General features: G+C 43.1%; 1 protein-coding gene across 2 annotated transcripts in view; it reads left to right on the plus strand.

The window, feature by feature from the left end:
• Nucleotides 1-27,701, plus strand: part of RANBP9 (RAN binding protein 9) — a 58,136-nt gene that overhangs the window by 10,747 nt on the left and 19,688 nt on the right. For both annotated transcript variants that reach the window (XM_090039260.1, XM_090039259.1), the window contains exons 3-4: nt 16,076-16,128; nt 24,776-24,943. In XM_090039260.1, coding sequence (XP_089895386.1) covers nt 16,076-16,128; nt 24,776-24,943 — 221 coding nt within the window. The remainder of the gene's footprint in view (nt 1-16,075; nt 16,129-24,775; nt 24,944-27,701) is intronic.

Consider the following 27,701-nt stretch of genomic DNA (forward strand, 5'->3'; position numbering starts at 1 on the left):
GCTTGGCCTTGGTGAAGCCGCAGCTGGAGTACTGCGTCCAGTTTTGGGCTCTACAATTCAAAAAGGATATGAAGAAGTTTGAGAGGGTGCAGAGGAGAGCCACGTGCATGATAAGAGGTCAGGAAAACAGACCTTATGATGATGGCCACCTATAAGTTTATCAGGGGTGACCACCAGGATCTGGGGGAATGTCTGTTCACCAGAGCGCCCCAAGGGATGACGAGGTTGAACGGTCACAAACTCCTGCAAGACCGTTTCAGGCTGGACATAAGGAAGAATTTCTTTACTGTCCGAGCCCCCAAGGTCTGGAACAGTCTGCCATTGGAGGTGGTTCAAGCACCTACATTGAACACCTTCAAGAGTAAATTGGATGCTTATCTTGCTGGGATCCTATGACCCCAGCTGACTTCCTGCCCTTTGGGCAGGGGGCTGGACTCGATGATCTCCCGAGGTCCCTTCCAGCCCTAATGTCTATGAAATCTATGAAATGAGAGGCTGAGAGCTATGGGATTCTTCAGCCTGGAAAAGCTCAGGCTCGGGGGGAACCTGGTGGCCACTTATAAGTTTATCGGGGGTGCTCATCAGGATCTGGGGGAATGCGTGTTCACCAGAGCACCCCAAGGGATGACAAGACCGAACAGTCACAAAGTCCTCCGCGACCGTTTCAGGTTGGACATAAAGAAGTACTTCTTTACTGTTCAAGCCCCCAGTGTTTGGAATAGACTGCCACTGAAGGAGGTTCAAGCACCTACCTTGAATGCCTTCAAGATAGACATTTGGATGTTTATCTTGCTGGGATCATATGACCCCTGCTGACTTCCTGCTTTTTGGGCAGGGGGCTGGACTTGATGATCTTCCGAGGTCCCTTCCAGCTCTAGTGTCTATGAAATCTATGGGAGAGTCCAACGAAGAGCCACCCGTATGATTGGGGTCTTAAAAGGCATATGAGGAAAGGCTGAGGGATCTGGGACTCTTCAGCCTGAGGAAAAAATGCTGAGAGGGGACCTGGTAGCAGCTTACCGCTACACTAGGGGAGTACATCAAGGGGTCAGTGAGCAACTGTTCACCTGGGCACCCAAGGGGAAAACCAGGAGTAACAGTCACAAACTCCTGGAAGATCGATTCAGGCTCAACATTAGGAAAAACTTCTTCACAGTCAGGGTGTCCAGACTGTGAAATAAGCTCCCCCCAAAGGTGGTGCAATCACCTACCCTGGAAATCTTCAAGAGGGGACTAGACAGTCACCTTGCTGGGGTCACCTGACTCCTGGTTATCTTTCCTGCTTGGTGCAGGGAGCTGGACCCAGTGATCTTCTGAGGTCCCTTCTGGCCTTACAATCTATGAATCAATGCATATCATCAGTCGGATCGGTATCAGCTGATATGGCTCATTAAAAATCAGCCATCTGTTATAGACCCCAAAAAATCTCTTTGTGCACCCCTAATTCTTTTGTTGGACTTAAAATTGCTTGGGGGGGGGTCATGAAAAGAGTACATTTAGTAATGTTTTGTTTTGTTTCCTTGTTTGTACCGAGGGCACCTGTCCTGATTAACATCCCAGTGGATTAGGCACTGCATGTATACATAGCAAGAAAAACCCTGTTTCAGAGTTAAAAATATAACTTTGACAGTGCAGCAAGTGACTAACACAGTAGGAAGAAAGAGGAAGGGAGAATAAGGGTAACAGCAATAAAAAATTAGGTTCTAATCTCTTTGGAATGGGGATCATCTGTTTCTGTGTTTACCGTGCCTGATAGGATTCATGACTTGGAGCTCTTACCTACATCTGTAGTACAGATAAGCCAATTGAATTAAAAATAGGCACACTGTGTGATTTGGCTTTTTCTTCCTTTAAATACACCGATTCAAAAAGCCGTGGCTTTGTTTTTGTTATCTTTTATTTAATTTTCCTATACTTCCTGTTTTAGTTTTACTGCATTTAACTGAATCAAAAGATTTTTCATGTCTAGAATCTAATTTTTGGAGGGTTGTCTTAAATTTATCCCCCCACCACTCCACTGGGGCAAGCAGCAGCCGGGGGGGGGGAGGTGGTGGTGAGGTAAAGACAGAACAGTTGAGTGGCCTGGCCCCTGCCCCTTGCTGCTTGTGTCTTCCCCTCGCCCAGTGCCTGCATACCTCATGCCTACCCCTGTACTGCTTGTACCCCCTGACACCTGCTCCCCTACCTGCCTCCTCAGTTTCTGCCCTTCTTGCTTCCTCCTCCCTGCCCACTTCCTCTCACCTTCTCCTTGTGGTTTCACCTGGGGCCCTGGTCTGGCTTGGGGCACGGAGCACAGTCCATATACTATCTCCAGCCTCAGCCTTGCAACAGCTGTCTTGGCAGCTCACCAAGCCCAAGAGCTGGCACTAGAGCTGCTGCTGCTGTATGGCCAAAGCTGGGGCTGAAGGCAGTGTGTGTTCCCTGCCCCAAACTGGAGTGGGGCCCCAGCAGGAGCCAGAGGTGCCAGAGGAAGATGAGTACAGCAGGGAGCAAAGGTCAGGGGGAGCAGAGGCTGCAGCAGGGAGGTGGAGGAGGGAGGCAGATGGCTGGGAGGGAGAGCATTGGCTATGGCTCCAGCTCTGGCCCCGGGCTTGGACTTAGGGGTGTAATCAGAGCCATAGCTGATACCCCCTCCTACTTGTACTTAAATCTAAAATGAGGGGCTTCCCCCCATGTTGAATGTGGTGAGGGTGCCTCATTTTAGATTTGAGTAAATGCAGTATTCTTCTCCCACTTGTGATCATGCAGTTTTGCAGCGTGGTCTACATCAGTGGTTTTCAAACTTCTTGAAGTAACAGTACTCTTTCATATCTCTTTTTCTGCTGTAGAATCCTACTCCTATCCCAAAGCCAGGTGACTCAGCCCTGCAGTAGTGCACTGCCTCCCAGGCCACTTGACCATTACCCCCAGACTCTTTGTGGATTCCTGCTGTCCTATCGTGGAACCTCATGGTTCTACTGGAACAACATTAGTTTTACATAACTACTTTGTTTGTCTGTTGCTACTTTAATTCCTTTTGTGGTCCTGTGCCACTCCTAGCGAGATGTCTCTGAATGCTCCTTCTTTCACCTTCCTTCTTTCTACCCAGGTGAGCACACAGTTCACCAGCAGACTAGACTGTCTTTGTGCCTGAAGCAGGGTGCTTGTGCCTGAAAGCTTGCAAAGAACAGTTTTTTCAACTATTTAGTTGGCCTAATAAAAGATATCACATCTACCCAAAGAACTTTGTCTGCCTATGTCCTTATATCAACATGGTTACAACCAGTAACCCTTCCTGCTCGCAGCTTTCTTTTGTATCAAGTTTTAATGCAAGTTTTATAATGCTAGTTTTATAGGTTCATAGATTCATAGATGCTAGGGTCGGAAGGGACCTCAATAGATCATCGAGTCCGACCCCCTGCATAAGCAGGAAAGAGTGCTGGGCCTACATTACCCCAGCTAAATACACATCCAACCTTCTCTTGAATACCCCCAGGGTAGGGGAGAGCACCACCTCCCTTGGGAGTCCGTTCCAGACCTTGGCCACTCGAACTGTGAAGAAGTTCCTCCTAATATCCAATCTAAATCTGCTCTCTTCTAGCTTGTGGCCATTATTTCTTGTAACCCCCGGGGGGGCCTTGGTGAATAAATACTCACCAATTCCCTTCTGTGCCCCCCTGACGAACTTATAGGCAGCCACCAGGTCGCCTCTCAACCTTCTCTTGCGGAGGCTGAAAAGGTCCAGTTTCTCTAATCTCTCCTCGTAGGGCTTGGCCTGCAGGCCCTTAACCATACGAGTGGCCCTTCTCTGGACCCTCTCCAGGTTATCCGCATCCTTCTTGAAGTGCGGCGCCCAGAATTGCACGCAGTACTCCAGCTGCGGTCTGACAGCGCCCGATAGAGGGGAAGTATCACCTCCTTGGACCTATTTGTCATGCATCTGCTGATGCACGATAAAGTGCCATTGGCTTTTCTGATGGTTTCGTCACACTGCCGACTCATGTTCATCTTGGAGTCCACTAGGACTCCAAGATCCCTTTCCACTTCCGTGCCACCCAGCAGGTCATTTCCTAGGCTGTAGGTGTGCTGGACATTTTTCCTCCCTAGATGCAGCACTTTGCATTTCTCCTTGTTGAACTGCATTCTGTTGTTTTCTGCCCACTTGTCTAACCTGTCCAGGTCTGCTTGCAGCTGTTCCCTGCCCTCCGGCGTGTCCACTTCGCCCCATAGCTTAGTGTCATCTGCAAACTTGGACAGAGTACATTTCACCCCCTCGTCCAAGTCGCTGATGAAGACATTAAAGAGTATCGGTCCAAGCACCGAGCCCTGCGGGACCCCACTGCCCACACTCTTCCAGGTCGAAACCGACCCATCCACCACAACTCTCTGGGTGCGACCCTCCAGCCAATTCTCCACCCACCGGACTGTGCAGTAATCCAAGTCACAGCCCCTTAACTTGTTCACCAGTATGGGGTGGGATACCGTATCAAAGGCCTTCCTGAAGTCCAAGTATACGACATCCACCCCTCCTCCTGCGTCGAGGCGTTTTGTGACCTGGTCATAAAAAGAGACTAAATTGGTCAGGCACGATCTACCTGCCACGAACCCGTGCTGGTTTCCCCTCAGCATAATTTGTCCTGCCGGGCTCTCACAAATGTGAGCCTTGATGATTTTCTCAAAGATTTTGCCAAGGATGGAGGTGAGACTGACTGGCCTATAGTTACCCGGGTCCTCCTTCCTCCCCTTCTTGAAAATGGGAACCACATTGGCCCTTTTCCAGTCCTCCGGGACTTGACCCGTGCGCCACGAGCGTTCAAATATTCCCGCCAGTGGCTCTGCAGTGATGTCGGCCAGTGCCTTCAGTACCCTCGGATGGAGCTCATCCGGGCCTGCCGACTTAAAGGCATCCAGTTCTTCCAAGTGACCCTGCACCACCTCAGGGTCCACGCATGGAAGTCTGGTGCCTTGCTGCTGCCTCCCTACACTCCCAGTGAGAGACTTGTCATGCCTCTCGCTTAGGAACACTGAGGCGAAGAACTCGTTGAGGAGTTCAGCCTTGTCCCCTCTGTCCGTCACCAATTGTTTCTGCCCATTTAGCAGGGATCCTGTTCCTCCCTGGGCCTTCCTTTTACTCCCTATATATCTAAAAAACAATTTCTTATTGTCTTTTACTTGGGTTGCCATCCTCAGCTCCATGGTAGCTTTGGCCTGTCTAACTGCCTCCCTACAAGCACGAGCAGAAGAGGTATATTCCTCTTTGGTGATCTCTCCCTGTTTCCACTTTTTATGAACTCCCCTTTTGGCCCTTAGTCTGCCCTGGATTTCTCTGGTCAGCCAGGGAAGCCTCCTGGCCCCTTTCCCTCTTTTACCTCGCACGGGGATCGTCTCGTTTTGTGCGAGAAGGATAGCTTCCTTAAGGCACAGCCACCCTTCTTGGGCTCCCATCATTTCAAAACTACTACTCTGCAGTGCATCCTTCACTAATCGCCTGAGTTCACTGAAATCAGCTTTCCTAAAGTCCAGCATGTTCACCCTACCAGTTACCTTACCCACTCGACGCCTTATGTTGAATTGTACTTTTAGGTGATCACTGTCCCCCAGATGGCTACCGATCTGTAGGTCCCCTACTATGTCATCCCCCGTTGCCAATACCAGATCCAGTAAGGCATTCCCCCTAGTGGGACCATGTACCTCCTGCGTCAGGTGGAGGTCCTGTACACAGGTTAGAAACCTGCGTGAGCGGTGGGACTTTGCTGTCTGTGTCTCCCAGCAGATGTCCGGGTAGTTTAGGTCCCCCATGACCACCGCCTCTTTAGCTTTTATGGTCTCTGAGAGTTGCCTCAGGAGCCCCAAATCTATTTCTTCCCCTTGATGTGAGGGTCTGTAGCAGACCCCTACCACCAAATCCTTTTCTCCTTGCCCCCCCTGTAGCCTAACCCACAGTCCTTCTACTTCCTCATCCTTTGATTCTGTCTTGATGAGGGTTGATGTATATTGCTCCTTAACATAGAGCGCAACCCCTCCCCCTTGTTGACTTAAATTACCTTAGTATCTATTAATGGCCATTCTTGCTGCTTTAGTTGCATAAAACTTTCATTGGCTTCTTCATTGTGGGGAGAAGGAATGCATCCTTCATATTAATAACTTTCTTTACCAGCTCCCACAATCACCTTTTAATCAGTAATCAGAATGTGAGGTTAATTCTATCCTTTCATATGTATGGTGATGTCGTACAATGGTGCCACAGGATTTGAGTTAACTATGCTATTCTCCTTGAGGGAACCCCACTCAGGTCCTAGGTCTCTTATAATTAGTATCAGTGTGTTGTTGAAGCCAGGAAGTCCAGGAAGTACGTATGCAAGAAACAAGGTTTTTTCATGATACCTTTTATGGATAGTTGTGAGATGTTAGACAAGTTCTTAGGCACGAAGTGTCCTTCTTTAGATCTGTAACAGTCACTTTCTTAGGGCAAGATTCGGTGAGTTGCTTCTTCCAGACAATACCTTTAGGCTACAGTCCCCTGCAGTTATCCATGATAACTTCAGTGGGTCTGACTTCAGTTTAGTACCTATGGTTCCATTCTTTCAGGGGCTATGTCGCTTAAACCCCATCTAGGCAGATATCATAAAGTAAAAATACTCTATAATTAAAACTGTTATTTCAGAGAAATGTAACTTTTATAAGCAACTTATTGGTTGGCCATCTGTCTTCATGAGGATTTTTAGGCCATGGTCTCATGCCTGCTTTTGTGTTGTGGTTCTGTCGTCCACATCAGGACTTTAAATAGTTTTAGGTCTCTTGTAGTCTTAGACCTCTTGAGTCAGGCCTGACAAATTGTGTGCGCTTCCTTCCCAAGAAGCTGAAAAATCAGAAGACTTGTTACTTGTGGTGTTTTAGTACTGGAGATTTGCATATTAATTACCCACAGTGTTTTTAGTCACTGAAAGAGAGATTTCTTGTCCATTGAACCAAGAATACTGTCACAGGGCGGGGACCCAGGAGCGGCCGTGATCTCTCCTGGCGCCCCCTACCGTGCCAAGTTGTCTATCAAGCACCCTTGTTTTCGCCCGCCAAGTCTTTGATGACAAAAGTATTATAAGGGAGGCTGCCTTTTGACCCTTGGACACAGTGCTCTTATTTATCCTGGCCCCCATTCTGTGTAGATTGATTTGGTGCCCCCCCGGCCTTGTGGGCTGTGCGTGGCTCCTACCACCCCTTATACCACACCCCAAACCTCTCAGATGTACCGGACGTTGTTGAGTCAAATTACTATTGCCCGCACCCTTGCGGATGTCCTCTGGGCTCACCTCTCTGCGCCTGTCCTCCCTGGGGCTCGCCTCTGTGTGCCCACCCTCTCTGGGGCTTCTTGCAAGTGCCCTCTGGGCTTCTTGTTGGTGCTCCTCACAATTGGGGCTCAGGCGGCCTTAGCCGTACCTGGCCCCCATACCCCCTTCTTAGGTCTATGATCCTTATCCAGCTCAGGCAGCCTTGGCCTTACCTGGCCCTTAATCCAAACTGTTGTGCCCTCTCTGGCATCAGGAACCCCCATGCTGCTGGGGCACTCCTATGAGGCTTCCTCCAACCCCTTATAGCCTCTCCCGGTCCTCCGGTGTAATAACAAACAACAAGCAAACAGAATAACACGAGCCAACCGGCTATAACTCAAATGAAGCCCCCTGGCTAAAACGCAACCCTAAACTATCTGGTGGCTTAACCTCTCAAATCCCTACCAGGGTTTCCTCCACCCGGTCTCCTCACATGGGAGCTGATTCAGGCCCTCAGCTTCTATAGGCTGCAATGCTTCAACAGAGCTCCTTCACCCTTTGTTCAACAGAGCTCCTACTCCCTCGGCTGCCAGAGGAGAACTGCCTATGGCCTCAGCCTGGGCTGTTTATATAGGCCAGGCCCTGCCCCCTCCTGGTCAGCTGACCCTTGTGGTTGGCCCAGCAACCAACACCTGTCCTTCTCTAGGAGCAGGCACTTCAGTGCACTGCGACACACCTCCCCCCCCCTTAAGTTTATAACCCCTTAGGAGCAGGGCACGGGAGTGTCCTACGACAAATACATTTGCTGTCAAGGTAATAATGCATAAATAAAATAGCCTCTGGATATCCCATGATGGTGTGAGGATGCACAGCCCTTCAAGCAAAGCTAAAACTATATTTACTGAATTACTGTAAGCAGACTAAGGCCTCTTTAAGACCTTCAGAAAGAATGAAACAGAATTTAAAAGTGGTTAGTCATGCAAAGATATGTAGGGAAAAAACAAGTATAGTATGGATAGATTTTTCTCTTCTTACGTAGTAGTTTTGAAGTACGATAATTTGAGATCTTATCTGTGCTGAGGTTAGCAGCTGGTATAGTTTCATTGATGCAATTGTCTTATGTAGATGTGAATCATATTAAGACAGCATTACCTCGTTTTAAAAGGGCTTCACTGATGCATATAATGCTGCACTAGGAGAAAGTATTAAAAAATGTTTTTAGATTGCTGTGAGATCATGGCCCATTTTAATGGTGACTGTATAATCAGTCCTTTGTGGTTGTGGTAGTTTGTGGTTGTGGTAGTGTTCTGAACTACACTTCATGTGCATGGTAAAGTGGGTGTAGAAGTGAGAAAAGAGACTGACTTTCATTAGTACACGTTTAGGATCGTGAATGCAGAAAAGATGACAAAGCCAGTAGGGAAATACAAATTGCCCGAGCAAGGGACTAACATTAGAGGGATGGGGGTGAGGAGGTAAACACAGCTAGGTTACAGAAAATACAATGTTAGCCAACTAAGCCTGGGGGTGGGGAAAGGGGAGGGAGGGGGTTTGCGATGCTGAGAGAGAAAGATAGATGCACACAAACCTGTTACAATGGTCTGCAATGGTGGAGGAATTGGTTTAGAGAAAGTGTCTCAGTCCATATAGTCTCATTGAGGGAATCCTCTTTGGCTGGAGCGGGGTTGTCTGTTGCTGAGGAATCCTCTTGAAGTGAAGTCCATCTAGTGCGGGGGAGGGGGAGGGCAGGCGGTCCCTCTGGGTCCGGTCTGACGGCGGTTCATCTGGTGGGGTTGGAGTACTGATGGTGGCCCGTGATGTGTTCCACGTAGATGTCATGGGACACCATAACTACTCACCTAAACAAGCCAATCTTGTAAAATGCAAATGTGAGCTTTCCAGTGCATTGATGTAAGTTTAGTCAATGGCTATTGTAGTTTGTTCAACTTGTATGTACTCATTACAAAGCCCAAACTCTTGCTCCCTTTCTCACATATGCAGCAGTATTTCAGGGTGAACTGTTCTTCATTTTCTCAAGTTTTATGACCTTTCTTCTATGATCCCAAACCAGTTTTTTTTTTTTCAATATTGAACACATCTGCTTGTTCACTTTTTCTTTCTTGAGTACATTTATTTTACAAAACACAAGGGATATGTCCAGTTCTTACTTTTGTTTGGAATGTCTTTGTTTTTACTGCCACATTCCAGCTGTGGGACTGTGTGGTTTTAAATCTGATTTTTGGCATGGGTTTTTGGTACATTTTATACAGTACAACTGTATAGAAAATCTTTTGGAAAGTAGCCATTTTGTCATCCTAACACACTCAGATGCACTGAATCTTTACTTGCCATTTAGGCATACAGTTACACTCAGAGGAAAAGCAAATGCATGAAAAGTCTGAAGTAGTTTTCCTATGTTACTGTGGCTTATTTTGTTGCTATCCTAACTTAAAATCCAAGATGAGATGGTGCTGTGTAAGTGGCAAATTGTACTACATTCTTTTATCTTTTGGAATGTATCTAAACCACTTGTAAATAAGTATGTTTCACTGGAACGTTGGAGATGAAGAGAATGCAGTTTCACTGGAAAAAGGGATTACTTGAAAACTGTGTAATAGGCTAGGGATGTGAAGATTTGGAATAAAACAGCCTACTTCTTTGAAATTCAGGTTTTGTAAAGGATTGAAAAATATTAATTTAAAGAAAACCGAACAAAAGAAACCAGAAGCAGTCCAAGAGAATTGCATTCTTGGGTTTTAGGTCCCCATTTTTGGAATGTCCTTTTTTGAGAAGTTAAATTGTTCCTTATTTATAAGGTCCATTCAGATGAAATTATTTGACTGCTTAATATAGTCAAATACAGAATTGGCTATTGCTGGGTAGTTGGGACATATTTGCATGTATTGGATGGTCTTTTTTTATCTGTATTCTGCAGTTGGGTTTATATACATACTTGCAGAGAGCTCTACTGGAGGAAAACTTCATAATCTTAGAAAGCCTTCTGCCAGAGGGAACTCTGAAGTTCAAATTTAGTAGATCAGAATCTTTCTAGAAAAAACGTTATGGAAACAAAAAAAATTGTACAGTAACCTGATTTTTTCCATTACCCCTAGAATTGTAGGTCTTTTTCATGTACTTTTCCTAGTAGGTAGAATATTACTTTGACCAATAAAACACATCCTTTGCTACCTGCAGCCATGGTATACTGTACACTGTTTATTGGCTTCATACTCTATATATAGTTTTTTGATATATTTAAGTATTATGGGAAGGAACTTCACTTGAATAGTACTTGAACTCAGTAGTACTTGAACTCAGTTGCCTTAGATCCCATACAGATATTTTGGTAACTTGGATTGTACCACTGTATGGTGTTAAGTTGCTTTCTTTAAATCTATAGCACATAGGTGAGGACAGGATCCAGAGACTAGCTTGGTCATTTATTTTCATCATCACCAAAACAACTTGGATTTCAAGGCATGATGGAGCAACTCCCCCCAGGTATACCATCTTTTAAAATCACCTGTTGACACTGTAGAAAGAGTGAGCAAAACCTCTTGACAGGGACTTTGACTCTTCAGATTGTAGCTTCTTGATGAAACGTTTGTTTGGGTTTTTTTTAAGTAAAACTTTTGTTATTTGGTTAATTTTCCTTTTATAAATAAAGTACAATTAAAGAAAGTAAGTAATGTTTTAAATCTCTAATGACAGCATCTAAATTAGTCGTTGATGCCTAACAAACTTTCCAGCTAACCAATAATTAGGTGCAACATTTGAATTCATGGTGCTTTTAGAAATGAGAGAGAATTGGATTAGACCAATCGCTGCTTGGTCTGAATTTTGAGAATTAATTGTATTACCTTCAACACCGAAGTAAATATTCAACATTATGTTGCAAAATTTTGGTGAACAGTTTCAATTAGCTATAATTGCATATCTAAATACCTAAATTGTATGAAATGGTTATCTGTAATCCTTTTCCAGTTTCTAATTGTGTACCTCCTGAAATTACTGCAGCTCCCTTCTCCTGTTCACTTCTGATTATCTTTTATTTTTTTTTAATGTCTCCTCCCTAATCTCTATTTTATTTCTACATCAAGGTAGAAACTCAAGCTCCAGTAAGAATGTGAATGCAGCTCTTTGAAAGAAAGGACTTTTTGAAAATGTGTAGCTGCTATCAGGTTGTTTCCTTTCCTTTGTTCTCGCTGTAGTGACCTCTAGACTCTTATGTCTGCTGTAGTGGAAAAAATACAGGGTCCTGTTAATGGCTACCCTTCTGGTAGACTGAGTTCCTTTTCTTCTTTTGGTAAACAGTTGAATCTTAGCTCTGTAGTATTCTGAAGAATTTACGTTCATTTTATTCTGGATGTAAAAATATAGAAATTGCTCCTAATATTTGAAATGGACAAGTTTTTCTTGTGCAACATCATTATTAGCCTGAAAATAATGTGCTTAAAATACAAAAGGAATATAAATGACTCTTGAATATTATTAGAAATTATCCTAATTTGGATATTTACCTTCTTTATAGTTCAGTCTTTGGCCTTAAACTCGTTCTGCTTCCCCATGTACTGATTTTAAAATGACTGAATAATTCATCGTTAGCCTTACTTATTAGAATGCAACTTGACATCAGTTTGTACTCCGTCTTGGTAGCGCTTTATATATCATGAACATGTGATTTGATTCCTGCGATTTAGATTAAGGTCATAGTTTAAGGTATTGTCCCTGACGCACCTTTTTTTTCTTCTGTTTGTCCACATCACTTGGTTTTTCTTCAGATGGGTTGGATGCGGCCAGGAGAGGCAAATAACTAACAGCAGCCCTTTAATATTATATCATCTTGTGCAGCTTAGTCTGCTACCATCTTTAAGTCATTTTGATCTACAAACTCTGTGTTGGAGTGAGTCTTGTCACTTCCTGCTGTATTTACCTCCTTTTCCCTGTGATGAAATATTATGCCTTGATATGGCCCGAGTGGTGAGAAGTAATGGTCACTTCCTGTTCCTCTGTAATCCTGACTGTCTCCCAAGCTGAACCTATGTGTATACGTGTCAGCTGTTCCAGTAAATAAAGCACGATCTGAAAGCAGCTTTGTCCAGCCCTATTCAACTTGATGCTGGTCTGTTATTGTCTGTTTGTTGCCTAGTCCTTCTTCATTTTGTATTGGAGCCCTTTAATTTTTCCTCTTGCTTTCTAAACAATAAACCTCCTGATATGTGAACCTGTGAGACAAGTTTGGGATTTTACAGTATTATTCCTCCACTAAGGAAGTCCTTTGTATAAGCAAATAGCTTGGGTCAAAATTTGTTCTGTATTAATTTATAAACTGAAAAATTTTAAGGGACCTAAATTGTAGGTACTGAAAAACAAATGGGAAAATAACATCTTAAGTGCATTTGTGTGAGTTTTTTTGAATACAGTATGAGACTAGCCCATCAACATAAGATTTTATTTACAGTAACTAAGGAAACTGGTGAGAGTCCAGAAGTGTTGATTCTTTTTGCTCCACAATCTAACAGAAACCCTAATCTGTAATCTGTATTTGATTTCACTCACTTTGAGCTAGAAATTGTAGTTAGTTTTCTTCTTTCAGATTCTTACAATAAAAAATATACATTTTCTGAAATACTGTCCAATTTCACTGTAGTTTATATAGTTTAAAGTACCTTCTCGCTGCTAAAAGAACAAAAAAGGAATTGCAAAAACAGATATTTTACAGGAATAATCCTTTTATTTGGGATTGGTATCACTGTATTTAAACTTCAGTAGTTGAAACTTCACTGTCCATACCTGTGTTAAATTGGGATACATCTCTTCACACTAGTATCAATAGACCTGCACTTAAAAGGGATATTGAATGAAAGGGGCAGAATAGACTTTGTCATCTTCACAGGAATGAATATCTTTCTGTGACACCTAACAAATACGTTGTCTGTCTTTGTTCGGTTGTACTTGGCCTCTACTGAGCATCCTGCAGTATTACACCTGACACGGTGTATTATTGCCCCTTATAAAATGCTGACAGTTAGTTTTTACTAATTAGATTGAAAAATTGTTTTTGATGCAATTTGGCTGACTTGGAACTATAGAAGCTTTTTTGTGATTAACGAACTAAAAACTATCTAGATTATATTGATGAAAGAAATTGGTGTTTTTAAACTTGCTCATAGAAACTTTTTGTTCTATTTTTTAGATTTGGATATAACTTTTACCTTTGGAGTCCTTTGCATATCAGGATTACAGAATAGCTTTGTAATTCTTCCTTTTCCACATTGCCCAGAGCAAAATTTAGCTTTTTCCACAGAAGCGTTTTCGGTGGTTATGTTCACTTTATCTTGATCATTGCCCCAGAAACATAATTAGCAGTACAACAAAAATTAATTCCTTTGTTTGATGACCTTCACTTCAGCTTCTTTGTATCTCTAGTATGCTGTGACCTGCCTGTTTGAACTGCTGGGGTCCCATTATGGATTGTTAGCACTTTCAAGGGACTGCATGTGATGCACCAAGCATCACTAGAGAAGTACTTTGCATGTAGCAACTGTATGAAGCAAGAGTGCAGCAAGTAGCTTGTTGGTACCGATTGGAAGACGTGGCAGGGACTTACTAACCTGCACAATGAAGCATGTCATAACTGTGACAAGCTGGCTGCTTTTAAGGCCATATAAAGACAGCTGTTGTTAAAATAGCACCTAAGCTTGTAGTTCAGAATAGAAAGTTTGTTTGAAAATCATTTATACAGTGAAAATATTTAGAGTAGGGTCTTTGACTTGGATTAGGACTGTCCAGCTTCTGAGTGTCAAGGGCTGGCCCTGAGCCTCCCAGCCATACTTGTTATGGGTTGCATGCCCTATTGGCTGTCTGCAGTGCGGGCCAGGCCATGCGCTGCTTCATGCTCTGCCAATCCTCAGACCATGTGGTGGGTGCTTCCCCTGCTGTACTGTGCAAGCAGCCCCATGCGCCATGTCATGCCACGGTGGTCCCCCCCGTGCTGTACAATCTTCCCAAATTCCCCAAGCCACTTGGCTGCAGGCTGTCTTGGCCACACCTGCAGGGACAGGGCAGGAGACTTCAGTGGCAGTGGCAGCTGGAGCAGTGAAAGAAAGAGTAGCCCCTGCACCAGGAATTGGGATGGAGGGTGATAGGTTAACCCTTTGGAGGCCTCATGTGGCCTGTGGGCCACTAATTGGACAACCCTGACTTAAACTGTGTAGGTTTTTTGTCTCCTATTTGTTCATTACTGCTGTTGCATGTCGAAAGCTTTTTATATATTAACTAATTTGAACTATTCTAAATAGTAGAGTATTCTAATATTCTAAGGATTATCAAAATGAGTTACACACATGGCTTAAATTGGAGTTGCTAGGCTTAAGGAGGGAAATTTATAACGCACTTATGTTTATTAATATAGCAAATACAAAATTCTAGCTTTTTGTTGGATGGGTCTCATATTTCTTTCATCTTCGGCCATTATCAATTCACCTTTTGTGTTGTTATAAGGAGGTTCAAGCTAATTTCACTGTGTTCTCATGCATTGTTTTTAAAATGCTTCAATGTTTGGATTGAAAAAGCAGGGAAACAGTTTAATATAAAGCTTCCCAGTCCTTCTGTGCTTTCTGTATAAATCATAGAGTGAATCTTTTGAACTAAGGATTTATTAACATTTATTTTCATAGAAGTAAATTTTGGATTTTATTGGACCTGGCAATAACTCATAATACGTATTAAATTTAAAAACTTCAGCAGTTACTTTGATCATCTTACCAGTACATCTCTAAGGACTGTATCTTGCCACACCACATTAATCTAGTCCTTTGCTGTTAGAATGACATTTCCATAAATGTCTCCCAAAAATATGCTGTTTCTGAAAACGTGTAATCTCTAAGTATCTAATTTGGGAAGGAGCTTTTTTTGGTTTAAAAAAAAAAAAAAAAAGTGTTGGTAATACATGGTGATCTCAGTGGGTATTCATTCATCTTTCTCTAGGCCACTGGTTCCCAAACAAGGTGTTATGACTCCAAATGGCACCTAATGACTGAGGAAATGAGCCTAACAGACATTAAACTGTTGCTTTCAGACTTGCACTGGAATTTGGGCTGTGAGCCTGAAAATGGGGTATTTCATGCAAAAAAAAAAAAAAGTTAGAAACTGCTATTCCAGGTAGGCTGACGATAAGGAAATCTGGGACATTCGTCTGGGACAGTACCCCTCTGCCCTTTCACTCTGCCCTGTACTCTCACAAGTTGGCAGGGGCAAGGTGGTATGCTGGGCGGGTAGCAGCGCCTGCTTGCCCAGTACTTTGCCAGCCAGACAGTGCCCCACGCTCCTGTGTTTTCAGGATCCTCATTATAATTCTCAAAAGCTAGCCATGACTAGCCTGTGAAATCCAGCACTGTCCCGGCTAAATCGAGACATATGGTCACACTAGCTCTAAGCCTTTTCAGCAAAATCTCTCTCTCTTTTTTTTTTTACCTACCTCTGTTTTTATGGCAAATGAGTGGCTGAACAAAATAAAGATTCTGTACTTGATATGATGGTTCTATCCCTACTTTCTATAGATAACAAAATGTATTTGGTAATAATTTCCTTCTTCAGCCTCTCACCTTCCCGTGCTACAAACATTTAACATGACATACTTATTTCACTAGGAGTTACTTTCCTGTTAGATGACTCTGCCACTATGCCTATGTGTGCATCCTGTGTTAACTTCTCATCAGCTTAATTGGCAACAGATTCACCAATGCAGTGTTTCTTGGAAATGTCTTTCATGTTTTTTTTGTTGTTGTTGACATGTAAAAGATAAGCTTATCTTGGTTTTTATTTTTCAGTTACATGGGAATTGGGCTTTCTGCTCAAGGTGTGAACATGAATAGACTACCAGGTACGTCTAATATTTACTAGTATTGTGTTTGATATATGAAACAATGCAACCAAACTTAATGGTTTTACAGTGTAATATCTGTTTCAGAGTAAATATCAAGATCTTTTAAGCACCAACAATGTATTTAGCTCCCAGCAGTAAACTATTGAGATACTTGCCCTGTTTATAACCATCTCAATGCATCTTAGCCATAGGACAAATTGCAATTTGATGAAACAAACTTATGTACAATATGGAGCCCTAAAAGGATTTCTTGCACAGAAGAGATGTTTTTCTAATAGTTATTAATAGAGATGCCTTCCTGGGAGCAAAACTTCATCACTTTTTTAAAAAGTAGGTAAGACATACTATTCTTGTTTCAACACTGGATTTCCTTGTCTCTCCTTAGTATTAAGAACATAAAGCGGCTGAAAAACATGGTTACCTTTTTAAGCACCTCTGTAGTCCTAGGACGTTTATGTACGTGCTTTGGGAGCTCACTCTAATTAGAGTGCCTGAGCATCATGTGCATCAGTGTCCCTGTGCTGAAAAATGGTGGTGGGGAACTTTAGTTAAAGCTCGCCAAATCAGCTTAGTGAAAGTGCCCCACTGCTATTTTTCACTACAGGGATGCTGATGCACATGGTGCTGGAGTCCACTGGAGTGCTGTAATTACCATGTTGCAGTAGACTAGATTGATCAAGTCTGCTCCAGTGTCAGGGCAGCCTCGCTGCATGTGTATAGGTGCCCTTACTGATTTGCAAAATTGAGGCCTATATCATTAAAAATTTTAAATACTGTTGTACAGTTTTAACACACTAATTGTTGGCATTTCCTTTAAAAAAAAACAAAAACAAAAAAAACCCTGAAAGACCAAATGAATTTGGCTAGTTCAGCTCTTCTTGGCCCTTAAAATCATTCTTTTTGGACACTTCTATTGTTAGTGTAAAAAAGTTGAGGTTGAGATTTTAAATGTTTACAGGTTGGTGAAATATTTTCTTCCAGTAAACTTAATTGCTTAGGGCAGTAATACCTGTAGCACTTATTGTCTGTGCTAGCAAATATATACTTTAATATATGGACACTTCAGATAAATTATGGGTATTGTGGGAAATGCAGCTTCCAGAAATTCATACTCTTGCCTAAAATGTTGTGTTAAAGAAACCAGCAGTGTAAGCAGGAACATTCTTATCACTAAAATAATTTTTCTTTGGGTAGGGCTGGGATTACTTCTCATTTAAGTATGCATAAGGAATTGAGAACTTTAAAAGATATAAGCGTATATTTAAACTTGGTTAATATTAACCAAATGTAAATAGTAAACTAGCTATATGGTATCTTTAGCATCTGGTTTCTCATGCATTCAAACATTTATTTTTCTATCTAAATTGGCTGCCATATACTGATATAGTAACAGCAGCTACCAGTTATACTGTTCCTATTTCTGAAATCAGTGAATTATTAGATGGTATTAAATTCAGATTTTGAAAAATTTTAAGATACATCTGTAACTGCAGAGTTAACAAAACACTGTTAATCAGTGCAGAGTTTTGTCAACACAGTAACTGAGAACAGTAAAATAAAGAAGTGCTGTTATATTTTGGTTCTAGTCATTTAGTATCTTCAGATGGCATGAAAGAAGCCTCTCAGAGAACTGCAATACAAGCTGCTTTGTATATTCTTTTTTCTTTATGGTAAAGAGGTAATGGTATATTTAGTATGGGTTTCTCTTATTCAAGATACAGGTGGACTTAGTTGCAAAGCCGTGTAGGGTCATGCTTTTTTGCAGGTTTGAATATCCAGAGAAACATATCCTTGCTGTATCTCTTGCTCTGTTCCTTTGATTGCATTGGTTGATATGGAAGTCTTGATTTCTTCTTAAGACTTCACTATGGATTGCATCAGACTTACTCATTTTCATTTAGTATAGGTATTGATGTTGAATTTTAATTTTGTTCAGGTCAACGTAGCCTGTTGCATTATCAGTTTTTGTTACTGAATTTTCTAGTGGACTCAAATGTAGAGGGCATTAGCAACGTTTTAAGATATAATTTAAAACTGAGGCCCACTTTGGGTCAGACACAGCTTCACTTATTGGTTCAGAATTTTTCTTTGAAGCAGCATAGGGGAACTGAATTTTGATACCTGTGGATTTGGCAAGCTTGCCAAGGCCTCTGCTCTTGATGAATGGAACAGATAGTCCTGTGAAACTCGAATGGACTTTCTGGTCAGGGTTATCAAGCATTGGAATAAGCTACCTAGACCAGGTTGTGGAATCTCCATCCCAGGAAGTTTTCAAGAACAGGTTACACAGACACTTGGTTGGGATGGTTTTAGTCAGGAACGACCCTGTCTTGAGCAGGGGGCTGGACTTCATCTTGATCTTGTAAGGTCCCTTACAGCTAGCTCTACTTTCCTACGATCATTTGGTGCTGAGTGAAGGTTAGGAAGGTGACAGTGATGCCTCAGTAGCAGGTATCTTGCATCCTGCTTTATCTCACTTCCTTTTTTTGCTGCCAAATGCTTGACCTCCTGTTTCATAAAAGATTGCTTGTGCAAATTATTGATAGAGTCTGGGGAGAATCTGTTCTTGCCTCTCTGGAGAATATAGTCTGCCTTGCAGAAGATGTCCTTGCCTATTTCTGGTTTCCAAATGAGAAACTGAAGGCTGCGCCAGACTTAAAATCTAAAGTGTTCTTTTTCTCCCTCTCCTTAAATTTTTTCTTCAAGCAACTAAAGAAACAAAACTCTCAGCACAAGAGGGGTACGTAAGAGTTGCAACAGATTTGATATTTTTACATCTTTACAATGCAAGTACAGTAATAACAATTTTCACAGATTATCACCTACCACGTACTACCAATATAATGATTTATATAAGTGAAAATAACGTTCAGTAATATTAGTATTCAAAGAATCTGGCTCAAGACTTGGCATATTGACTGGTGAAACTTTGTCCTCAGTATAAGTCAGGAATGGAATCCAGCTAGGTGCTTCTCAACCTTTTTAGACTCAAAGCACTTCTCAGAAAATGCCAGCTCTTAGTTTTCACTCTTTTTTATTTTTTTTTGGACTACATAAAAAAAAAACCTGAACCACTTTTTCTGTTGCAAAAAATTCAGGAAGACCACAACAATTTAGAATGCTCTTTACATTTTGGGTTCTTATTCGAAATCTCTGGGTTTATCTTGTGAATCATGTTTGCACACTTAAGTGTGTTAACATTTCATGGCACCCCATGGCAACCTTGAAAAGATCTCCAGGCATCCCAGGGCGCCATGGTATTCTGGTTGCGGATCACTGATCTAACCTGATGAGACAATTTTCTCCATCACCAGAATTTGCCATATTTTAGTATATCACAGTTTCAGGGATGGGTTCCTTCTCACTTGAACAATACATAGTTTAGTAGATAACACAAAAGATGCCAGCTTTTCATTCCACACAAAGTAAATCTTGCAGAAGCATTCAGTAGACAAAGCAGCAGATGCAAAGGGATATTTTCACCCAGCCCAGTAGTTATTATTCTGTTCAGCCCCTGCCCCCTTTCCTTCCTGGCATATTAGGACCTCTGGGCACAATTACCACATATGAAAAAGGGAGCCTCTTTCTCTACAGCATCTCCAACATGTTGTGTATCACCCTTTAAAAAAAACTGTAGAATGCTTCATAACTATTTGTTTTCCATAAAATACATATAGGTAATGATAATATAGCTTCCAAATTTTGCTCCATTGCTGCATCTCAGTTTATTTCCCCAGGTTTCTTTCCCAACCTGCATTTGCTTAGTCTTACTATCCATATCTTTCTCTCTGAAAATTGTGTACATCTTCATGATGAGGCCTTTCTTTTGAGTACACATATGCCAGTCAGTTCCTCAGAGGGTTAAGTACTCTAGTAAGGACACGGTATTTATTTCAATAGACAAATTTCTTGTTGGCTTTTCACTACAATAGAAATACCAGAATGTGTGAAGGGGGCCAGCCTTTTCTCATACTACCAGTTGTAACTGAAACAAATGTCTTGGGCACTTGGTGGGTGGGGAGGCTCCAGTAGCAAGTTCCACAGTTCATCTTACCAGTGGTAATTTAGACTCCTTGGAACCTTTAGTGCAGCTCTGAACTCTGTAAGGTATTCTTCACAGTAGCTCTTAACCTGTTCACTGATTGTTGTGATTGTTGTACATGAGTGAGTTCCAATACTGATCTTTTCCAGGTTATTCTGGAGGGACTTAAAGCTTCCATAGCTAACAGTTGTGTCATAAAAGACTTTTGGTTTCTATTAAGAACTTTCACAATTCTTATATTTCAGACTGTTGCAAGTACTCTGAATTACCCTGGAATAGTTGGGGTCATTCTTGTAGATATAGTTGCATACTATTTGCTGCAAGTTCAGATATTTATTTATTAGCAAATTACAGTTTAAAATGTGCCTTGAGGGCACCACATCCCTATAGATGATTAGGAGCCACTACCTTAAAAGTTAAATCTACTTGATGTGACTATTTAGGGGTATACTGCTTGTACCATTGATCTGACCGGGGTGGACAACCTTTGGCCTATAGGCCAAATGTCAAGGCTTTGGGAGCCACATCTGTCCTGTAGCGCTTCCCAGAGGTCAAGAAATTTGGCAGCAGGGGAGTAGTGGCAGTTAATATTGCCACTTCAACATGCTATGCAGTGGGTTGGATCTGGGCCCTGTCCCCTGCCGTTCATGGCCACATCAGGGCTGAGCTGCACCCTACTCCCTCTGCAGCTGGGTTAGGATGGGGTCGCACCCCCTTCTTGCTGCAGGGACTGGCCATATTCTTCCCTCTGTGCAGCTTATTTGGGACCACACCATACCCCTTTCCCTCCCATGCAGCTGGGTTGGGGCTGGGTCATGCCCCTTCCTCCCACAAGGCTGGGAAATGCCCCCTCTTCTCTATGGCTAAAGCAGCACCAAGCCCCCTTCCCCCATGGGCAGTTTGGGTCTGATCTGCCTCCTACTCCCCTCTGCACAGCCTGATAGGGCCCTGCCATGCCTGCTTCATTTGCTGGATCAGGACCACCAGCCTGATCTGGCCTGTGGAGGGACTGGAACTGCCCACCTGACCCACCTAGCAAAAAGGTTGAACACCACTGATCTGTATAGCTTGCAATATAAGTGGCTATAACTGTAGCCAGGCTTATATTTTGAGATCTAGACTGAAGACTGACCCTCTTTATGTGATGAGCAGGGATCCTGGTTTTCCCTGTTTAATATATATATGTATTCTCAATTATTCTCAATTAAAATTAAAAAAATCCATGATTAAGACCCCTGTACCCCTGTTGGTGCCCCCTCAGTCCCCTAGCTGTGCTGGTGACCGTGTCCCCCCACAACCCTGCTGGAGGGGGCCCCAGGCTACTTGGGGAACTGCAATACAAGCTGCTGTTGACCTGGCTGCTCAGCCCCCTGCACCTGGTAAGGGGCTGCAGCTGCTGCAGTAGAGTGGAGCCTGGCTCCACCCTGCTGCCTGCTGTGGGCTTGGGTCGGGGAGACTGGCTCCCCATGGGGCAAGGGGGACCTGTGCCCCAAATCTAAACATGGGACAGGCTGTGCACTTGTGGGGGAGAGGAAGGGGGGAACGGAGCTGGCTCCCCAGCACTGCACATGCTTCCTGGGGGAAAGAGGGGAGCTATGCCCCCAGATCTGTGTGCAAGGCGGGTGTGGGCATAGGCTCAGGCTCCCCACTGCCTTGCTGCCCTAACCTGGGGCCTCCATAGCCCAACAGGCATGACCCAACCCAGCAGGGAACAGTGGGGCAGCATGAAGAAGCTGCTTGTTGCTGTGAGCTCTGCGCTGGCAACATGCCCCCTGTGTGCATGGTTGCAGTGAGGGCAGCGGCACAGAATTGTACCGATCATAGCTGCTGTGCATCCAGGGTGCACATTGCCAGGGCAGCAAGGAGCTTGCAGCAACAAGCAGTGTGGCCCAGCTGTTCCCTGCTGCACCAGGTCACGCCTGTTGGACTGCAGAGGCCCTGGGGTAGGGCAGCAGGGTGGGAGCCTGCAGCCTGCACCCACCCCTCACAGGAGCTCAATTTCCCCCCTCCCCCCACCTACTTACCTGCAGAAGCTGCACTCTAGGGATGTGCAAAACAGCTGTGTTTCGATTTGGTTTCAGATTTGTGTGTTTTGGATCACTGTTCTGTTTTGTTTCAGTCGAATCTGTTTCAGAGATTCGTCTCCACTGAATTTCCTCCGAATCTGTTTCCAACGGGCTGCAAGCTTCACCCAGCCCTATTGCCCAGCTGAGTGGGGCTTGGAGCCCCAGTGGGGAGCTGGGCGGGGCTGTGACTAGGGGGAGGTGGAGGTCTGCTGCCCTCCGTGCAGGTGAGGAGACCCCTGTGCAGATCTCTGATCCCTGTCACTCCGAGTCGGGGCAGGGAAGCAGCACACAGTGGCAAGCAAGCCTGCTGGTCCCTGCTGCACGACTTGGCTCCGCAGGGAGCAGAGATCGTGCTGGGGGTCTCCTTGCTGCCGCTGCCCCAGATCTCTACTTCCTGTGGAGTCAGGTTGTGTGGCAGGGACCGGCCCTGCCCTGTTGTACAACCTGGCTGCGCAGGGAGCAGAGATCCATGTGGCAGTCTCCTCATTGCCACTGCCCACCCCAGATCTCTGCTCCATGTGGAACCAGGTCACGTGGCAGGGGCCAGCACTGCCCTGCCATGACCTGGCTCTGCAGGGAGCGGAGATCTGCACTGCGGGTCTCCGCCCAGCTTCTGTCTGCCCTGTCCAGTCCTGCATTGCTGGGACAGCATGGGGCAGGCAGTGGTGACGAGGAGACCCCCAACACAGATCTCTGCTCCCTGCAGAGCTGAGTTGCACAGCAGCATACAGCTGTTTTCCTGCAAACCTGGCTCCGAAACTCCAAAATTTCTCCAAACGTTTCAGATGCCTCATTTCATTTCGGAGATGTTTCGGAGCCTTCCATTGTGATTTGGAAATACCTCCGAAACAAAATGGCTGCTGAAATTTTGCATGGTCGTGCTGCTCTCCAGACTGACGAGTCTTATGCATCTACGTCACATGACGCCCCGTGCCTGACCAGCCTCCTCCCACTCCCTCCCAGCTTCCTGCAGGCTGGAGCTCTGCCAGCTTGCAGAGGGCTCGTTGCAAAACTGCAAAATCTGTGTGCTTCTCTGGTAAAATGAGTATAATAGTAAATGAAGTCTTTAGAACATATTTATTATGTTGCAAGTAGTCTTTCAACCTGTTTCCTGGAGCTCAGTTCATCTGTTTACACAATAGTTCATTGGTGTATCTAGCGGTGATAGAGCTAGTACTCGGTGTTCTTAAAAATGATGTTTAATATGGTAATAATTTTAAAATACCTGAAAACAGAGGGAAACAGTCCTTAGTTCTCTTCCTCATTTAAAAGTTTTTTGGTCTGATTTCCCAAAATAGGGAGCTCTTACAATAATAAAAGGAAGACAGTGTTTTTTCCCAAATAGTTTAACTGGTTCTTCAATTGTATTGTTTGGGTTCTAATTATGTAAAATAGAGGTGGGGTGGATTGGGTTGAGGACCCCTTGTACAATCTTTCACAAGACATTTAGATCTGTTAAGAAGCATATATGGTGCCTGAAGGTCACTCCTTTCGTAAGCATTAGTACTGAAACAGATCATGAGGATGTAGATTGAAACATAATCTCCTCAAATTGCAAGTGTTTAGTAAATAATCTCCTTTTAAAAGAAAGAAGAAAATTTAACTGTGTGAAGCTGCAGCTTCTCTAAATGTAGAATTAGGTCCTTATTTGAGTATATTTTGATTATCCAATGGTAGTGACTTTCCCTGGGTTAACTTCTGGATTTTCAGTTCTTTGGGGTAAAAAGACTAGTAGTACTGTAATCCAGGAGTATTAGATGTGGCTTCACAGACCAAATCTAGCCCACAAGCCATGTCATCTGCACCTGGAAATTCAGGAATGGGGTGACTAGTGGAGGCCTTGGAAATTTGGGTGCGGGCTGAGCAGTGGCAGCGTTAATTTCCGTTGCTCCTTGAGGCAACACTTCTACATGGTGTTAACATTGCTGTCAGTTGCCCCACCACTAAATTCCAGGGCATGAATCCCATGAGAGACTAATTTTGGAGTGGCATCGCTAATTTTCATAATGCCCTGAGGCAGCAGAAAGGCTCAGATGCTTCTGGAGGCTAATGATGTCTCCAGTCACCCCACTGCTGGAGCCAGGTCTGATCTTGCCCTTGAGCCCTGCAGTCCAGATCTGACCTAGTGGGCATAACAAGTTTTGATAGCCCTTTTCTAGTCTAAAAGCTTGGTTGCTATGCGGAGAAAGCACTTCCTTAGTTGCTGTTCAGCAACAAGATGTTCAGGGGCAAGAAGTGACTTTCTCTACAGATAAGTCTGGTTCCTTAGCCAGTATGATTGGCACCATGACCTGCAGCTCCAAGAATAGGTTTTTAAAGTGTGTTTGATGGCATTCAAAGGAACCCTCACCACTTTGAGGTGTATCAAACCTGCAGGTAGGTTTTTGAAATTAAAAAAGCTGATACAAATAAGCAGTAGTAATCAACCTTATTCAAAACTGGATTTGGAAATGTACACAGAAAAAATAACCTTTTCCCACCCCATTATCTTGTAGTAGAAACAAGTATATTTAAACCTTTATACGTCTTATTTTAGGTTGGGATAAACATTCGTATGGTTACCATGGAGATGATGGACATTCATTTTGTTCCTCTGGAACGGGACAACCCTACGGCCCGACGTTCACAACTGGTGATGTCATTGGTTGTTGTGTAAACCTTATCAACAATACCTGCTTCTACACGAAAAATGGACACAGTTTGGGTATGGAGAAAAGTCATAGCTAACAATAGTCTAGAGCTTAACTACAAAGTTAGGGGAAAAAATGAAAAGCATATTAGTAGAACTACATTAAATGTATGCTCCTTTGTCCCAGAGGTGTATACCAAGTCATGGTTACTAAAACAGGTTTGACAGAATCTTCTGAGGCCTTCAGTGTAAGGTAATTATTTTCCTCAGTTATGGCATTAAACTTAGTTTTTTCCTTTAATAATACTGCATAACTGTAAACCTGTTAGCAAATCTGAGCTTTGCAACCAAAAGGAATTCAGAGAATTTATTTGTAATTTAGTGCTCCTTAGTGGAGAATTGCTACATCAGCCTCCTTAAATCAAAGGCGCTTAAACATCCTTTTGATTCTGTGGCCCAGGAAAAGTGTGTATGTCTCTAGTCCAGACCTCCAGCCTTTTGGAGGTGGAACAGAGCTATGAGCAAGTTAAGTAGACCGGGGTGGCCAAACTACAGCACGAGTGCCGCAGGTGGCAAAGGCATCTTTTGTGTGTGGTATGTAACGGATCCAGGAGGGGACAGGCAGCTCCATGACAGATAAGACAGGGAGTGGAAAAAGAGTCAGATCAGGCAGAGAGTAAAAAGCATCTCACAGATTGGGCAGGGTGTAAAAAAAGAGCAGAAGACAGTGCTAGGGAAGAATACTGAAGTGACATTTGGGATCCTTAATTTGTGGCATGCCTGTCAAAAAGGTGGGCCCCCACCAGTGAAGACCAGCTCAAGTTTTGTCAGTTTACCCTTTACTTTAAAATTAGGAACCATGTCTTGTTACCCCACTTTTTACAGAAACTGTGGATGATGAGAACAGTAGGAAGAAGTGGTATTAATTTGAATTACTCTACAGATTTAATTATCTGGTGATTCAGGTAGTCACATACGCTTTAGTGATCAAATATATATTTTTCTTGTGTGTTTATCTGCATCAGCAGTGAAGTAAAAAAAAAAAAAGGTTGTGGCATGGTGAGCAACGTTAGAAGTGTTTTTGAGTAGTAAGGGTTAGCACAAAATAAGGTTCAGACAAAGTGTGATGGCTAATGAAGAGTTATGATTTCTGAAGTTGGCTAGAGTAGGATTGGGGGAGAGGTACTTAGACATGAAGATGGGCCTTAAAAACAAAGATGATAAGTTTGACTAGAGTGATTTGTCTCTGAATGTCTGTACAAATGTGTGTAGGGGGGTTGATTCTTTTGGACAGATTAGAAAAGACTGAAGTTAAATATAAAAATCTAGCAGGTTGCAGTAACTAAGGTATGTAAGAAAAGGTTAGGATATGAACTGTTAGTCATAGGCAAAATAATGGATTTTGGATACGATGGGAGGAATTGCCAGAATTTGGCCATATCTGTAAGCTGAAGGATGACCGTAAGGAATCAGGGGGCCCAAATCAAGTGTCTCAGGGACTAAGGATGGGGATGTTAGTGCAATTAGATGAAGAGAAATTAGAAGCTTTATTTTAGCCATTAAACATGCTAGATGACTCTGGTATTAAATAGAGGAGACTAAAAGAGAAAAAAGTGGACTTGAATCATCATCATAGACTGACTAGAAAAAAGTTAAAAAAAAAAAAATAAAACCTAAACCCGCTCAGCTTTAAAAGGAAGTTATGAAATACTTCTCAACTGTCAAATAAGGATTTTTACTTCCCAAAATCTATTTCTAGAGGTTTTTTAACTTACATTTTCTCTAAAATGTGTTTAGAGCTCTGGAAATGAATAGAGAACAGATTTTTCTCTAAACTTGAGCTTTGATTGCAAAATGATCTTTTTGGTTCTTTAGGTTATCAGCTGCTCATAGGTATAAAACTAGGTATCAAGATGACTGGTATAAATTTACCATACTTCAGAACAAAAATAGTTTGAATTGGATCTAGTTAATTTTCAGCAATACTTCTGTGAATTTTGTAGAAGAACATCACTCTCATGGAATTACTACTGCTTTATTCTCGCAAGCAAGAAAAGTAATGCCATGTGTTGCCCATAATCTTTGCAGTAAAACTTGAGTGTCTCAATATTATAACATGCAGATTACCAAATCTCTTGTGAAAATATTATGTTGCATTCCTCCATGTAATTCAAGGAATTCAGTTACAGTATTCAAACATGATTGATTTAAGATAAGCTTTTAAATCTATACTTTGGCTTTTGTAAACTGTGGTCAGAATCCGACTGCATACATTTTAAGTTTGAAAGGTTTGGTCTTAATAATACTATATATGACTTCTTTAACCTTTTTGAAAATGTGTACCATAATTCCCTGTTAGCTTTTTTTCTCTTTGACAGATAGTGACTTTTTGTCTTCTCTTATCAATTATACAGCCTAGTTGTTCACAGACATATATGCTAAGTTCTGAGACCGCTTTGGTGACTTCTGTTTACCTATACTAGTGGTGCCCAACCCTTTTGCCCAGCAAGCCGGATTGACAGTACCCAGTCTGTCTGGGCCAGATTTAGCTGGTATTCCCAATCCAGCACCCAGACAAGCCCAGCTACCTACCATCTGGCTGTGTGGAGGGGGTTGGGAGCTCCACCACAGCCCCAGAAGGGAAAGGAGCTTCCAGAACCATGGGGAGCCCCGCAGGCCAGGTATGATGGTCCTATGGGCCACATCTATCCCATGGGGCAGAGGTTGAGCACTCCTGACTTGTATAGATAATTGTTAGAGAAGCTTAGATCTTAAAATCTAATGTTCTTGCTATATAATATAGTTATTATAGTACTATTTGATCCAAGTCCAC

This window comes from Crocodylus siamensis, chromosome 3 (genome assembly GCF_052110815.1).
Source record: "Crocodylus siamensis isolate JL-2025a chromosome 3, ASM5211081v1, whole genome shotgun sequence".
Classification (NCBI taxonomy): domain Eukaryota; kingdom Metazoa; phylum Chordata; order Crocodylia; family Crocodylidae; genus Crocodylus; species Crocodylus siamensis.